This window comes from Pseudoliparis swirei, chromosome 4, assembly GCF_029220125.1.
Source record: "Pseudoliparis swirei isolate HS2019 ecotype Mariana Trench chromosome 4, NWPU_hadal_v1, whole genome shotgun sequence".
NCBI classification, from domain to species: domain Eukaryota; kingdom Metazoa; phylum Chordata; class Actinopteri; order Perciformes; family Liparidae; genus Pseudoliparis; species Pseudoliparis swirei.
Window position 1 is genome coordinate 11,184,666 of NC_079391.1, and position 15,099 is coordinate 11,199,764.

Here is a 15,099-nt window from a genome sequence, read left to right on the forward strand (position 1 = left end):
ATTTTTTTCTTACCATGATAAACTGTTGTATTTGTGTATATTTGTTCAGAAAAGAAGGGATTGGCAAATACACACAGAGACACACACACCCACACAGTACTTGGAAAAGCAAAGGTTATTCATGTTTGCTGTCCCAAACTGTTCCACACAGATGTGGCGTTCAATCTTTTGCTTCTGCTCTTCAAAGAAAACGTTTACAGTGCAACAGGTATATAAATATATATAAATATATATATATAAATATATAAATATAAACACTACGTGTATGTGTGTGACTCCTGATCTGATATGGGACAGTTATTTTCTGGCATATTCCATAAATACATCTAATAATGACAAATATGGTAATTCAAAGGCCTCTATGGTTTAAAGAACGTTGTTGCTGTAAATGCATCGAAAACCGCTGTATAATTAATATTACCTTCATCATAGAAGCTTGTATAACAACACAAAAGAACGTTGTTCATTCAGTTGCACATTGAGCACACCACATGCACCCATTTGCATTTCAAAAAAGTCTCACAAACTGTTGTATTGATATTGATATTGATTTAAAAAGCATCAATTATTAATATAATAATTAATTAATTTAAGAATAATGTTCATGGGACATTCATTCAGACCTCAAACAGCAATTTCTGGTTTATTAAAAAAATAGAGCAATACTGGAAAGTATATTAGTTCTTTAAGCAGTTAAAATGTGAATTTGCTATGCAAAAAATAGGAGATATGATATGGAATGATGCAGGAAACCTTAAACACCCAGCATACTCTGGGCCACATGGCATTCATTTGGAGATGCATGTGTAACATTTCACTCTCTTATCTGAAAACACCACAGACATTACACACAGAAATGGAATTGGCTTGATTTGATCAATAATCTCCTCTTGATAATCATTGATTTTGTTGGATCATGAAAAATAAACACAAAGATAACTTCTGAACACAATCACGTGTTAGCCTGAGTACACCGGGGCAGGAAGTGCTACTCCTCACCTGTTCAAACACAGGAACATTTCCACATCTCGTCCCGAATGTGTGTCTGTAGACTAAACGTTGGCGTGGAACTGGTCGTTATGAAAAAGGACATTTCTCTCACTTAAAGGTGGGACATGAGGTGGGTCTGAATAAAGAGTCTGGGGCTCTTACCTCTCAGTCACTATCAGTGCATATCGTGCCAGCCCCCCCACCCCTTTCTTCCCTTCGCTCTTTCGCAATGTGTTCGATCACACGGCCCAGCCCTCAGCCAATCAGGATAGGACCAAATGTCCCCTTATCCATAACCATTACTCCTGCGGTGCCCTCTCGTGCTGTACAATAGAGCACAATGTGTTTCCAACTCTGACAGTATTTACACTTCTTTAAAAAAGAAAAGAAGAAAAAAAAGGATCTTACAGAACCAGCGTTTTACCTTCTAAAGAATTTAAGCATCACCTGTCGTGTGTTGGTTTGAGGGAATTAGCAAAGTGTCTGTGCGGCACCATGTCTGTGGTCAGAATCCTGTTCTGTTGGCTGCTAACGTTTCATCTCAATGAGGGGAAGAAAATGAGAGGAAACAAAGCAGGTGAGTAACATGTGTTTAAATAATCCCAGAAAATGTGATAACAGGCATGTGCTGCATTGGCTCGAGTTCCTTTATGTATGGACACCCGAAATATAAGTGGACCACTCCCATTCATACATTATATTGTCAGTTAATATATTATTATTATATAATAAATTATGTAATTTATATCGAGCTCCTGGGGATAGTTTCAGAACATGGGCCACCAAACCGCAGTTTAAAAAATATATATTCTTCCTCAAACTTCCCCAGAAGTTCATTGAAATTTACTGTAAGCAATCTACCATGAAACAAGAATGCATATTCTTTTTCTGAAAACCATGTGATGCTGAATAAAGTGTTTACAATATGAAATCAATGTTTCACAACCTAACCAATACCTCAAACGCAATTATCCAAAGTGTATTGTATTGTATCTTCTCGAAGATTATTGATTCAAAATATATTAGATATCAAAAAAATGAACAAATATACTGAACAGCATCGAGCTGTGTGTTGAGATGTTATCTCCTGTTTTATTCATATCTTGTTCTTGTAAGATTATAAAAAACATTGTTTGTGTTTTGTTAATAATTCTTATTGAAGGTCAGTCAGAACTTCTAATTACATTTTTATTTTTATTTTAAACAACTCAAACCGAAAAGGAAATTACATTTTACGACACGTGTTGTTGATTTGTATTGAATATATTTTGAATATTAACACCAATAATGTTTGGAGCAGAATTACAGTGGCTGTTTCTGAAATGATACAAGAGATACAATAATCAAATAGTTGGTAAATATTGCTGCAGGCATTCGCTGTTTAATTCAAAGTGTCTTAAATGTGGGCTTTTTAAACTATATCTACTTCAACTGTGTTCAATGTTGAGTTTGCTAATAATAATTGCAAAATAATCACTAAATTAAAAAAATGGGCCACATAAAGTATCAGTCAGAGCACAGTGCATGCAAACATTGCTGCAGCTATTTATTTTTATTTTTATCCTTCAACATTATTGCATAAACCGTATTAAACTAATTACAGTCTGAGATTTGTAAAGTACACTCTGGTGCTCTCTTAAAAATGAGTCTCACTGTTTTTAATTGGATGAACAGTCATAACAGTGAAGTGTTTGACACATGCAATATGCAGTGAGGTACACCATGGAAAATGTGGGTTATGGATGATAACTACTCTGACTGTGGAAATGTTTTTATCGTATGAGCAACCAGAGCTCATCAGATGTATCATGGAGCATTTAGGCACATGGGTTTCTGGCATTATAAACATTGAAATGTTATATTAATAAATATGCTTGACAAGAATCAATGATGAATCATAAAGGAAATGAAATTGCTAAATTATCTTTAAAGTGTGTAGTGGTTTTAAACATGTTAAGGGAGGAGAAGTTTATTTAAGAAATTCCGATATGAGTCTGGCTTCACTTATTAATGTGACGTCTTGGGAAGTTGTATCTGTGAGCATCTGCCAAAGAGGTCTGCGGGATCTGGAAACAAAGCAAAGCGCTTCTGAAAGGGAGTCGGTCCGCCTGCAGCCCAAAAGGGCCTCAACAGGAAGTGTCTTCCTGTTTACTTATTATCGCATCGAGGCATTCATACAAACGTGTCTTCTGCTCTCTAAGTGGACTGACAAGGTGAATTTTCAATCATTCATCTCAAAGTAAACACATCCAGTACCTCGGCGTGTTCTGATAGGCCGAGTTACCCAGAACAAACAGATGACTCTTCTGCCGTTTGATTCCCGAGGTGCAGTGGACGGAGAGCAGAGGGTAGTCCCGAGGCTGAGCGAGCCGTACGTCAGCAGCTCAGTCTTCAGGATGTTTTTAGAAGGTGAGGACAACTGCACACTGGATCCTCTGCAGCTGCACACGCTCACCTCCTGTGGCTTCAACAGCAGTAATCCCATCATCATCATCACTCACGGGTGGTCGGTAAGGTCAATTTTTCTTCCACTTCACTGACTTAAACCATTGCATACAAAGCATGGAACTCGGGCCTGTGTGGAGGACTTGTTGCTGGCGTTGTTTCAGATGTAAAATGTTACAAACAAATCCCTGAGATGAGCTGAGATCACCAAACATTCAGGTGGCGTACAGAAACTCCCTGAAATGCAGCCAGAGACATCAAGAGTGTAACTTTCTTTAACGTTACTGATGCAGTTGGTTGAAGTGGATACGGTTTGAACCATTATAATAAAGAGTTATACCGTGTCTTGTTTTTCCAAAGATCGATGGTATGATGGAGAACTGGGTGTTCAGGTTAGCCACATCCCTGAAGACAAATCTAATCGACGTCAACGTGGTGATTACCGACTGGTTGCTCCTGGCTCACACGCACTACCCCACGGCCGCACAGAGCACTCGCACTGTTGGAAAAGACATCGCTCACCTGCTGCAGTCCCTTCAGGTCAGGGGACATCTCCACTTTATTTTCAGAGTAGATACCATTGTTGAGGTTTAAACTCAGAATGCCACCTTTTTGCCATTTATCATAAGTAAGTGAAGTCTGAACCATTGTTCACATTTTTACTGAATAGGCAGCTTAAAACACCATGCAGGTGTCATATTTAAGTTGTCAGATCTCTTCATAATCATTACCCCCCCCCCCCCCCAGGTACACTACCGGTACCCAGTTAGAAAGGTTCATTTGATTGGCTACAGCCTCGGGGCTCACATCTCTGGATTTGCTGGAAGTTATCTGGAAGGTTCAGAGAAGATTGGAAGAATTACAGGTGATTCGTTTTGTTTTTTTACAATGTTAGTGTAATAATTGGGTTTTTCTAAATCCACAAGCCAAAACAAATATAATGCATATTATATTATGTAACTAAACGTTTCTTGATTGCGTCTTGTATCTGCTCAGGTCTCGATCCAGCGGGGCCACTTTTTGAAGGCATGTCTCCGACAGACAGACTGTCTCCTGACGATGCTGAATTTGTGGATGCTATCCACACCTTCACCCAGAAACATTTGGGCCTCAGTGTGGGCATCAAGCAGGCCGTGGCACATTATGACTTCTACCCCAACGGAGGGGACTTCCAACCTGGATGTGATCTGCATAGTATTTACGGCCACGTCTACGAGTACGGGCTCCTCGGTACGATAAAGAACAGACTTCAACACTTTAGAAATGATTTAAGATGGTCCACTGGGGATTGGACAATCTAAAGTTCTGCCAGTGGCCCCTAGAGGCTGTAATGTTTAATACACCCTAAAATACCAAAGCGCTCAACGGAAAGAACTTTGTACTCGTCTTATTGCAGTATGAAGCTCAAAATGTCATGTGAGGCTGGAGAAAGGCGTATCATCTATGTGCTCAGAAATGTTAATTAATATTTATTTATTAATGTTTTACATTTCTTGCGTACAAATTGAAATATTAGGCCACATGGTGATGATATGAAGACAATGCCATTAGTTTTTGCAATATCTTTAGTAGATGACTGTGGATGTTTGTATTTTGGTGTAGAAATAGGAATTTTATCCTGATGGTGGCGTGAGAGAGTTCCACTTTCCAGAAACATCAGAATTCAACATTTGGTAACCATTACGCGATTAACTAATCATTATTGTTTTCCACTATTACAGTTCTGGCTTATGAAAAAAGAGTGAAATACTTGGAATAGAATAAGGTGCCTTAAAAAATTCATTTCGGTTTCTGTGATTTCCGCATGCTGCCTAAAAAGAAAAATCCAGATTGAAGGCCATTCCAGTTCCTTCTCAAGGAGACAGTCACTCTGGATGATTGTTTTTGAGTTACTCTTGTATGCCATTTATTACCCTGCATTTGTGAAAGAAAATGCAAAACTCCAATTGAAGCAATTACTGGTTTGCCTCTTCCTCTGCCCGATCATAAGAAGATGTTTTCTTAATTGGTGTTGACACCTCAAAACAGTGGTTGTGGAGGAGGAATATCCTGGGCACCAATTCATCTTTTTCTTGTTGACGGTTTCTCAATTTGTGCTCAGGCGGATGAGTTTAATTCCCACCAGTCCAACACCAGTGGTAGTGGGATTTATGGTGCTTCTCCATCAATAACACATCTGCATAATACGATCGTGAGAGCCACATTAAAGCATCTGTCATCCTCACAAGTTAATTAGCAACATGTGCCTTCCTCTGCTCTGTCCATCCCTCTGAGCTGAGCTGCCTCCAGGCTACCAGAGTTTACTCTAGAGAAAAGGCCCGCGGAGCAGATCAGTGCCACACATAATGAGACGCTCTAGGAGACGTGACAGAAGGACAGTCTGAGAGATGTCAGGCTTCGGTGATAATGAAGCCAATTCACTAATAATAATGATCAGACCCTATGATACATTACCCCACAGCCTCTCAATCTACAGGAGAATATGTTGGGTGGAAATTCAGATCAAAGTTGTTTAAAAAAATATATATATATATATATCAATGTTCTCACGTTATAAATGTCCACCATATCTTTATTTCCTCCCATAGGCTTCGAGCAGACAGTGAAATGTGCTCATGAGCGGTCCGTCCACCTCTTCATCGACTCGCTGCTGAACAAAGACAAACTGAGCATGGCTTACAGGTGCAGGAACAAAACGGCCTTTGACAAGGGCGTCTGTCTGGCCTGTCGGAAGCATCGCTGCAACACACTGGGCTACGACATCCAGAAGGTCCGGACTAGCTCCAGCTGGAAGTTCTTCCTGAACACACGCTCGCAGATGCCTTACAAACGTATGTGGGCGTCATCTCATCGCCATGTCAGCCCAAACTTAAGATACAGTTATGGATCTCTTGTCATTATGTCATTATGTCTTCTTCTTCTTCCTTATATCTTCTTCTTCCATCTTCTTCTTCCTTATATCTTCTTCTTCTTCTTCTTCCTTATATCTTCTTCTTCTTCCTTATATCTTCCATCTTTCTTCTTCTTCCTTATATCTTCCTAATGTCTTCTTTTTCCTTATATCTTCCATCTTCCATTGATATTCTTCTTCTTCCTGATATCTTCCTTATGTCTTCTTCTTCCTTATATCTTCCATCTTCCTTCTTCTTCTTTTTCTTCTTCTTCCTTATGTCTTCTTCCTTATATCTTCCATCTTCCTTCTTCTTCTTCTTCCTTATATTTTCCTTATCTCTTCTTCCTTATATCTTCCTTATCTCGTCTTCTCCCTTATATCTTCCATTCTTCTTCTTCTTCCTCCTCGTCAGTCTATCATTACCAGTTTAGGATCCAGTTGGTCAACCAGATGGAGGAGATCGAGCCCTCTCTTATCATCTCTCTCACTGGAACAAAGGAGGAGAGTGGGGACGTCCCCATCATGATGTGAGTACTGTACCGGCTCCCATCATGCTCCCAGTACATCACATACGCTCGGTGGACTCTGTGTTTGACACATGCAATATGCAGCTGTGCTCTCAGCCTCAGAAAGAAAGAGGGCAGCTGACACACGTGGAAACAACTGGAGCTGCTGCATGAAAGTGAACTATAAATGGGGATGATGGAGTGAATAATTTACTCAAGACACTATTCTCCAACTGTGTTATCCTTCATGTTCTGTGTATCAAAGAGCCTCGGGCAAACCAGCGTAAGAAGAGGAATATCCTCTGCTGGCCTGCTTTAATTGGTGCCCGTCACTTTGTTTTGTATTAAAGAAATGTTATCTGTTACAAGATGTTCCCTGATGTAGTAATCTTACTTTGTCCGCTTGTTTTTGTGTTTTTCTTTTTAAACTCTTACAGCACTGGAACCAGTTCAGGGAATAAGACGCACACCTTCCTGATCACCCTGGACAGAGACTTAGGGGATCTGATGTTGCTTCACTTGCACTGGGAAGGATCGGCTCTGTGGAAGAACATGTGGAACCGGATGAAGAACATCATTCCCTGGGGCGGCCAGGAGAGGAAGCCACTGCTGACTCTGGGCAAGATCAGCGTCAAAGGAGGCGACACGCAGGAGAGGTACAGCTGCGGCTAGCAAGGCAGTCGTGGTTTTAAAGTATCAATACTAACGAAACGCAGTCAAGTTAAAGTACATTACAGCATTTACTACATTAAAAAGGTTACAAGTTTAGAAGTATTATCAACAAAAAAGTATACAAGTTTATAAAAGTAAAAGTAAAAGTACTTCTGAATGTTATAGATCTTCCCAGTATTTTATTACTTTAAGATGTAAGCACAATTTTAACGCCGTAGATGGCAAAAATTGAGCTAATTTAACCAAATGTATATACTATTGGTTGTTAAATATATCAGCTGCCCACAGAGCAAAGGTCAGATATCATTCCAGCACAATTCAAGACGGCTCTCTGTTGTCTATTTGTCCTATTCAGGCTGGTATCTGAGGTGGTTTCTAGTTTATTTTTATACAATCTGTCAATTAGTCATGTGACTTATAAATACAACATTACAACCAGCCTTCCAAACATGCTTTTACAGTTAGTAAATATTTAAAGAGTATGCTGTTTCAGATCGTTGTGTATCATAGTGTATATATTTTATTATATTTTATAATACTTTTTGTATGGAAAATTGTAAAAAAAGTTATACATCTAGCTGTCATATTAATGTAGTGGAGAAAAAAGGACTATAATACTACTTTGAGATTATGGACCATAACATTTAAAAAGTACATCTAAACTGTACTTAAGAACAGGAGATGAGTAAATGCACTGTACTCATAAGTATTAGATGATTATTACTACTTGAGCATTACAATCAAATGTATATATTTACGGTAGCAGTCACAAATCATGGACTATTAAAGTAAACAATGCCAAGTTGTTAATCCTACTAATTACATACAATACACTTAACCCTATTCGATAAAGAATAGTTTCGTTTTTTGCAAATACTATCACGTTGCAGAGTCCCATTGACAGCAGAACAAACATCTACATTTACACATTCAGACTGTTACTGCCCCCTAGTGGCTTGTTTCACACACTCTGTTTACCTCGTCAACTACTTTGGTTCTGTTTTGTAGGACATCCTTCTGCGCCCTGACCAATGATGGACATCGTGTTGAAGTGGCACGAGATGAAGTGTTTGTGCGCTGTAAAGATAACACGCCAAAGCAGCACAGACGAAAGCACAACTAGGCTCTTCATCCGTGGAACAGACTCAAGATCTCTGATGGATGGAATAGGAGTTCACAGTTGCATGAACGTCCACAAACTCCTCAAAGTGAGGCTGTGCAGATTTAGGGAATAATTTAGAAATGATTGTCTGACGGATGTATGTGAAATTATGAATAAGCTAAGCATTGCACACTGTACTTTGAGTAACAAGCCCATATTTACATGTTTGCCTTCATACTAATGTCTTTGTTGAACGTTTGCCAATTCAAATATTAACCAGACAGTAAACGCAGTCGGACGTTCAATGACCTTTTGATGTTAATTCCTAAAAGATGTATATGAATTTCTTTCTTTGCGTGTATGTAAAACGATCAATCTCCTTTTTTTTAAACCTCCATTTGTCTTGATCAATACGATTATAGGTTTAAACACAACACTGAAGCTCATGTCGGAGCATTCTGGGATGTCAAGCAGCTCGACGCTGCCATGAGTGTCTAACTTTTATGGTGTAATAAGATGTGCCTTAAACACAAAGTACAACCAGTTAAACAATCATAACACTACCTGTGGCTGTTATGCAAAACAGAGAAAACAAACATTTTATCAACTCTTGTTTATTAATGCATTTCAAGTAATTCAAAAGAAATTAAATTTGTTTGCACAATAACTTTGCAAATTAAGTACAATTTTCAAAGTAAGCAGAATGGGAAAGACCAATAAAAGTAAAGAAAAACTAAAAGCAAAGACACTGTATAAGACACAATAGACATTAAAATCAGACAGTAGTACTGGATCTATACCATTTTTGATTATTCGTTTACACCACTTGCACATTTTCTCAACATCACAGCGACATATGTGAAACAGAAAGAAAAAAAATCCCAGAGTATTATACCCTAACACCTAGTATTGTTCACATCTCATGTCAATAAAATGAATAATGAATAAGGACACACACACACACACACACACACACACACACACACACACACACACACACACACACACACACACACACACACACACACACACACACACACACACACACACACATAATAACAACTCTAGTTTAATCTCCGATCCAGAGAACGCACTGCCAGTAGCACCAGCGAGACAAACGAAATCGGTAAAAGAAGCAACGTCGGGATGTATTCGAGTGTGTTCACAAACGTTGCTGCAGCACATAGACGGAAGTAACCAGTTTGTTCTGAAAAGACAACAGAATATTCCATGTGCCCATTTAGGGGAAAACATTGAAGGCATTTCTCTGTAAAGACGTGTTAGCGGTGGAGCTCTGTGATACTCTGCATAGAATATATCTGATCAATTACACAACATCCTCCCATCTTGCAAAGAACACAGGATGAACTGAAGCTGTGCTCCATACAACTCTTTTGCAAAAATGAAACCCCCAAAAAATACTTTGCTCCCCCAAGTTGTTCCCTCCTAAAATCATTTTAAGTACCTCTAGATACACATCATTGTATCGTCTGCGGGTAACTCAACTGGTTTCTTCTGCCCTCTTATCTATCCGTCAGTGAAGTTGACCCAAGTTGGAGACGACTGAAAACTCAAGTTACGCCAAATTAGAGTTGATATATATCAAACAGTGCTCGGGTGAACTGCCAGCTCATGCATGGCTCTGACACTAGGACACCAACTTCAGTCCAACTTCTCTGAGTAGGCACATTTCACTGCAATTACACAAACCAAGAGGGTGTAACAAGGGAGACAAAGTTCTTTGAGAAAACCCCGATCAGGAGGAAAAGAGAGGCCAGAACAGCGGTGGGTGGCTGACCAATACTGACTGTTCGCTCCGGTAAATCTCCGTTAGCAGCAGCAACAAAGCAATTAGAAAATCAGAAGCTCCAGTTTTCCCAAATTGATTCAATTCCTCCACATATACAAATAAACTGCACTGCAAGTGAAATCAATAAAAGCTAAACACATTTTAACCAGAAAGGTTCCTCATCTGGAGACAGAGGTTGAGAGGATCCAACTGTTCTTAAGTGGTTTTAAAGTGGACAGAACACAACAAGCGAACATGTGGGCAGGACAATCCCAATGGGACACTTCTTTTCTGAAATAACTTCTTATGTACGCAGGCTTTTTTGACCTCAGAGTTAAGTTTGACCAGTCTCCGTTTTGGTTGGATCATCGCTCTGAATGTAAAGACATACTCTTCAGTACAAAGACGATACATTTATGTAAACGCAGCTGCAAAACCATATAATACAAATGCACATCCAGATAATCCATCGCCCCTTCATCTGATCACAGAGGACATGAGATCATTTCTTTAAACTCATTTATCTAAATTATTTTCATAGAACCTGCCGCCAACATGAACCCTTCTGTACAGGCCTCAGCCCCGAGGGGCTGTACCCTGAAATAAACATGCAGTCATCTTTTCCACTTCATACACTTGTTTGCTGTTGTATTAATCCTGAGAATGTGAATTAAAACAGTAAATAATCTTTAAGAAAATCAATTTAATTTGAAACAGAGAAAAGAAAACTACTGCAACATCTGTACAATTGCACACTAAAGGAATAGTTATGCTTTAAAAATAAAAAAAAGCTTTTGATGGTGCTTTAGTAATGTAATTTACATTGGAGGGGAAAAAAATGGAATATCTCAATGCTGTTTTTAGTAAATACCAATGTGAGTTGCAGTTCTGCCATCGTGCTGATGATGGCAGAACTGAGAGGAAGAACAGGAAAAGAAAAAAGGTGGCACAGATTAAGGACCGTGGAGTGCGACTGTAGTACAAATCTGTTCTGGTAAAAAACAAACAAAAAAAGCATTCAAAGATTAAGACCACATAACAGAGATCAGTGAATTTCTCCTCCTGTCGTTCCTTGGAAAAAGGTATTTATTTACTTCCTATAAAAAGTGAGTGAGTTTGCTAAGCCCAACCAAACAGTCGGGCTTTATCCAGTGAAATTGATCCAGTTGCAAGTTCTTTGAATTTTGCAATAGGTGGTAAAGGTGACTCTTTGGACTGAAGTGCTCATATTGGAGGCACAAGCAAGAAACGAGGCAAAGAGCAGACCAGTCTCAGCGTCTCAGCTGTCCCATTTGATAGTTCTCTCTGTGCTGGCGTTGGTGGCGCTGGCCCTGTGCCTGTGCCTGTTGGTTTGCCTGCTGCTGCTGCTGCTGCCTTTTCCTCCGCAGTGTACCTACAGGACATAAACACATCAGTGAGGGAAGAAAAAAAGGAAAACTGGAAATGCTGCTCCCTTTTCTACACCATCAGAAAGGTTCCCATAGCAGAAGATTCAATTCAATTCAGTTTATTTTATATAGCCGAATATCACAAATGACAAATTTGCCTCAGAGGGCTCTACAGTCCGTACACATACAACATCCCTGTCCCAGGACCTCACATCGGATCAGGATAAACTCCCAAGAAATAGAAAAAAAACTTTTATAGGGGAGAAAAAAGGGAAGAAACTTTCAGGAGAGCAACAGGAGGATCCCTCTCCCCGGATGGACAGGAGCATTAGATGTCATGTGACCAGAATGAACAGCGTTACAGAGTTACATAAACACATTCAATGAATATGCCAGAATGTATGAATAGTTTGTAGTAGGCATGGAAAGAAGATGAGGCCAAAATAGCAGTAACATCTTAAAACTGATTATCAAATAGTCACATTTTAAGACCCCCTACACACCGAAACTACAAAAATAAGTCCCTCAACATGTAACATCTGTCTCCTAAAGCTGCACTCAACTATGTATCTAAAGAGGGTGTATGTGAACATACATAATATGAACATGTGATGTACTGTACCTGGCAGTGGCTTTGGTGGTGGCAGTTTGGGGTTGCTGCTGGGGGTGTGGACGCTGCAGATTTTGATGAAGCCAGCCATCAGCATAATAAGAGCAATGCCCATCAACAGCACCGCCCACCAGTGAGCCTGCACAACAGAGGATATATCAAAAGATATCTAAATACAGGGGAGAAACATCATAGAAAGTGTCCGTCTGTACGTGCGTTATTGTGCCGACGGGACTTTATTGCCGTCTTGGGATGCTCACCACTATCCACTCTGCAATATTTTCGTAGAGCTCTGCATTGAAGATGGCTTTCTTCAGCCTTGCCAGAGGCCCGTCGGCGTCCACCAGACGACACCTCATGAACACGTCGCAGTAGCCCTTAAAGTCGTTGCAGGGGGAGCCGGGCTGCAGCGTTGTTGTCTTCATGTTGAAGAATTGGGTCCATTTCTCCGAGCCTGTACTGCTACAGGTGCTGGGATTCACTGGGGGCAGAGAGGGCGGGAGAGACGTTTTGGATGCTGACCATAACTCAGTTCTTTAGCCTGAAGACGACACAACTATTGCCAACGACGTCATCACACGATTCTTGCTTGATATTTCTGCTCTAATTTAGAATTTGATCCAGGAACGGTTTTGCCCTTTATGTCGCTCACTCTTCTCCATACAGCACACGTGACACAGCTCAGCTGCTTCATCCTTCTCGTCCTTGCTGGCACAGGTGCACACATCCAGACCATACTTTTCACAAATGGAACCGGAGCATACCTGTTCCAAACAAGCATGCGGGGGGGGGGGGGGGGGGGATATTTAAAAAAGTTTTCATGAAATACAAACACAAGCTTACGAACGGTTCATACCAGACGCAAAAAGAAAGGAGGTTATTAATACCAACATACCCCATCCATGCAGACTTGTGTTTCGGCATGGCAAGACGTGAAGTTTGCCTTTGGTTCTGAGGTAGGACATTGAGCAGTGGCTCCGTTACACCGGCCGTCATGGGCGCACTCGGACTCCTGTCTGCAATTGTCATTCGTGTTCTTGTAAACACACTCTGGTGTGCAACATGGGCCTTGGCTGGGACTGCAGAACAAGAATTACATATATATATGGAGGCAAACAAACGCTATTAACAGTAATATTTGTGCTAAATAATTCTCTTCACAGCATGCTAATCCCATCTGACCTGCAGATTTTGCCAGGTTGGAGCTTGCACTTCTTGCCCTCCCCTTCATTGGCGTTAAAGCAGCAGGGGTCTTTACACTGGTCACTGTAGCCGCAGTCACACTCTTCCCCTTCTTCCACCAGTCCATTACCACAGATAGGCTGGCCGGACTCTGAACACACAGACACAACAGCATGAAGACGGAAGCTCGCTCACACGCACAGCAAGGAACAGATATATGTTCGTAAAAGACAATTTACCAACAAAACAGTCATTTCTCTTCTTCGTTAGGACAGCGCTAATATTTCGGACGCTGCAGACAGAGAACTTGTTATTGTTGAGCTTGTCCCCCGATGTGGCTCTTGCGTACATGATGTAGTTGCCCTGCTCCTTTTTGCCCTGCAACTTAGATTCTCCAGGGGTGCATTCGATCCCAGAGTCATGCTGGAAAACAGTAGGCAAGAGTGATTTAAGAGAGATGCATATAGTATATTGCACCGCTTGAAAAAAGAACGAAGTGCACTAATAAAGGCCAGTGTTTTAAAATGATAGTACTTACAGGGGAGCCAAAGTTGTGCCCAACCTCATGAGCAAAAGTAATGTGGGACACCTTGGGAGGGACGTGGGAGGCGTAGTTCTGCACAGTGATGATACCAGTGTTCAGGGACTTTCTCTTCCCATCAGAGTAGAGTTTGCTCTTCTCACAGATGCCCCCAGAGCTTCCTGTGGAAGGAGAATGAATACAATGAACCAATCGTGTTTAAATTGACAAGAGAAGAGCTAGTAAGGTTGGCAGCATCGCTGATGGTCATCGAAAAAGGTTCTGTTTGGCTATCATTTCAAATTGATGACGGTTTACACTGACTTCAGTGGATCGTATCGGAGGTCAGTCACGAATCGGATCATCACAAAAGAAAAAAGGGAGCAAATATAACTTTTAGAGATCCATGATTACATTTTCTTTTGCCTCAGACACTAATTGCCGATCATTGATGATCCATATTGACAGATAGATATTTCTATTGTTTAATTATAACTGCTGGTCTACAGTATTACAATAGCATATTACCTGTGATGTAAGATGATTTCATTATTACGGTACTAATATTTAGAACATTTTTTGAGTGCATTCGTGAAGGATTGGATTAGTTATTTGTATTGGTCAGAAAGGGCTTGAAATGGCTGCATGCATTAGTATGTTAATTAATTGTGTAACGATATATATATATATATACACAATACATATACATATACACACACATATATACACACGTATATGAAAAAATTAACGCATTTTTTATTTGGTTTAAAAGAAAACACAGAACTGATGGTATTTGTGATGAATTTGATGCTTTTTCTGTACTTTTCATTCATTATTAAAAATGAAAATGCCAAATAAGAATTTAACTGGTCACACTGTCACAGTTAACAGTAAGCATGTCAGCATTAGAGTTGTTCTTCCCATAATGCATAAACCAAGTCAAGCTCCGAGCTGCACAGAAACAAAGCCAAGAAACCAAAGCACTTAAAGCAATAAACAATG

General features: G+C 40.1%; 2 protein-coding genes across 3 annotated transcripts in view; one reads left to right on the forward strand and one right to left on the reverse strand.

Moving 5' to 3' along the window:
* Positions 1–1,320: 1,320 nt before the first annotated feature.
* Positions 1,321–9,003, forward strand: lipca (lipase, hepatic a). Of its 2 annotated transcripts, none has more exons than XM_056411924.1 (9): positions 1,321–1,567; positions 3,316–3,500; positions 3,796–3,975; positions 4,183–4,300; positions 4,432–4,665; positions 6,024–6,266; positions 6,741–6,855; positions 7,272–7,490; positions 8,515–9,003. In XM_056411924.1, the coding sequence occupies exons 1-9, from the start codon at positions 1,486–1,488 to the stop codon at positions 8,627–8,629; spliced, it is 1,491 nt and encodes a 496-aa protein (XP_056267899.1). In that variant the 5' UTR covers positions 1,321–1,485; the 3' UTR covers positions 8,630–9,003. The 2 variants fall into 2 exon arrangements, with proteins under 2 accessions (XP_056267899.1, XP_056267900.1); XM_056411925.1 differs by having other exon boundaries at positions 1,322–1,567; positions 3,322–3,500.
* A 203-nt stretch (positions 9,004–9,206) lies between these two features.
* adam10a (ADAM metallopeptidase domain 10a) overlaps positions 9,207–15,099 on the reverse strand; it is a 37,154-nt gene continuing 31,261 nt past the window's right edge. Inside the window, exons 9-16 of the mRNA XM_056411923.1 lie at positions 14,116–14,279; positions 13,817–14,000; positions 13,578–13,728; positions 13,291–13,474; positions 13,048–13,159; positions 12,656–12,876; positions 12,408–12,534; positions 9,207–11,790 (exon numbers count right to left, since the gene is read on the reverse strand). Coding sequence (XP_056267898.1) covers positions 11,669–11,790; positions 12,408–12,534; positions 12,656–12,876; positions 13,048–13,159; positions 13,291–13,474; positions 13,578–13,728; positions 13,817–14,000; positions 14,116–14,279 — 1,265 coding nt within the window. The 3' untranslated portion in view covers positions 9,207–11,668. The remainder of the gene's footprint in view (positions 11,791–12,407; positions 12,535–12,655; positions 12,877–13,047; positions 13,160–13,290; positions 13,475–13,577; positions 13,729–13,816; positions 14,001–14,115; positions 14,280–15,099) is intronic.

Excerpts from the sequence above, each read along its gene's own strand:
- lipca (XM_056411924.1), top strand. The coding sequence starts at position 1,486 with ATGTCTGTGGTCAGAATCCTGTTCTGTTGGCTGCTAACGTTTCATCTC. Across the intron at positions 6,856-7,271 it reads GGGGACGTCCCCATCATGAT|CACTGGAACCAGTTCAGGGA; the intron begins GTGAGTACTGTA and ends AAACTCTTACAG. Across the intron at positions 7,491-8,514 it reads GGAGGCGACACGCAGGAGAG|GACATCCTTCTGCGCCCTGA; the intron begins GTACAGCTGCGG and ends TCTGTTTTGTAG.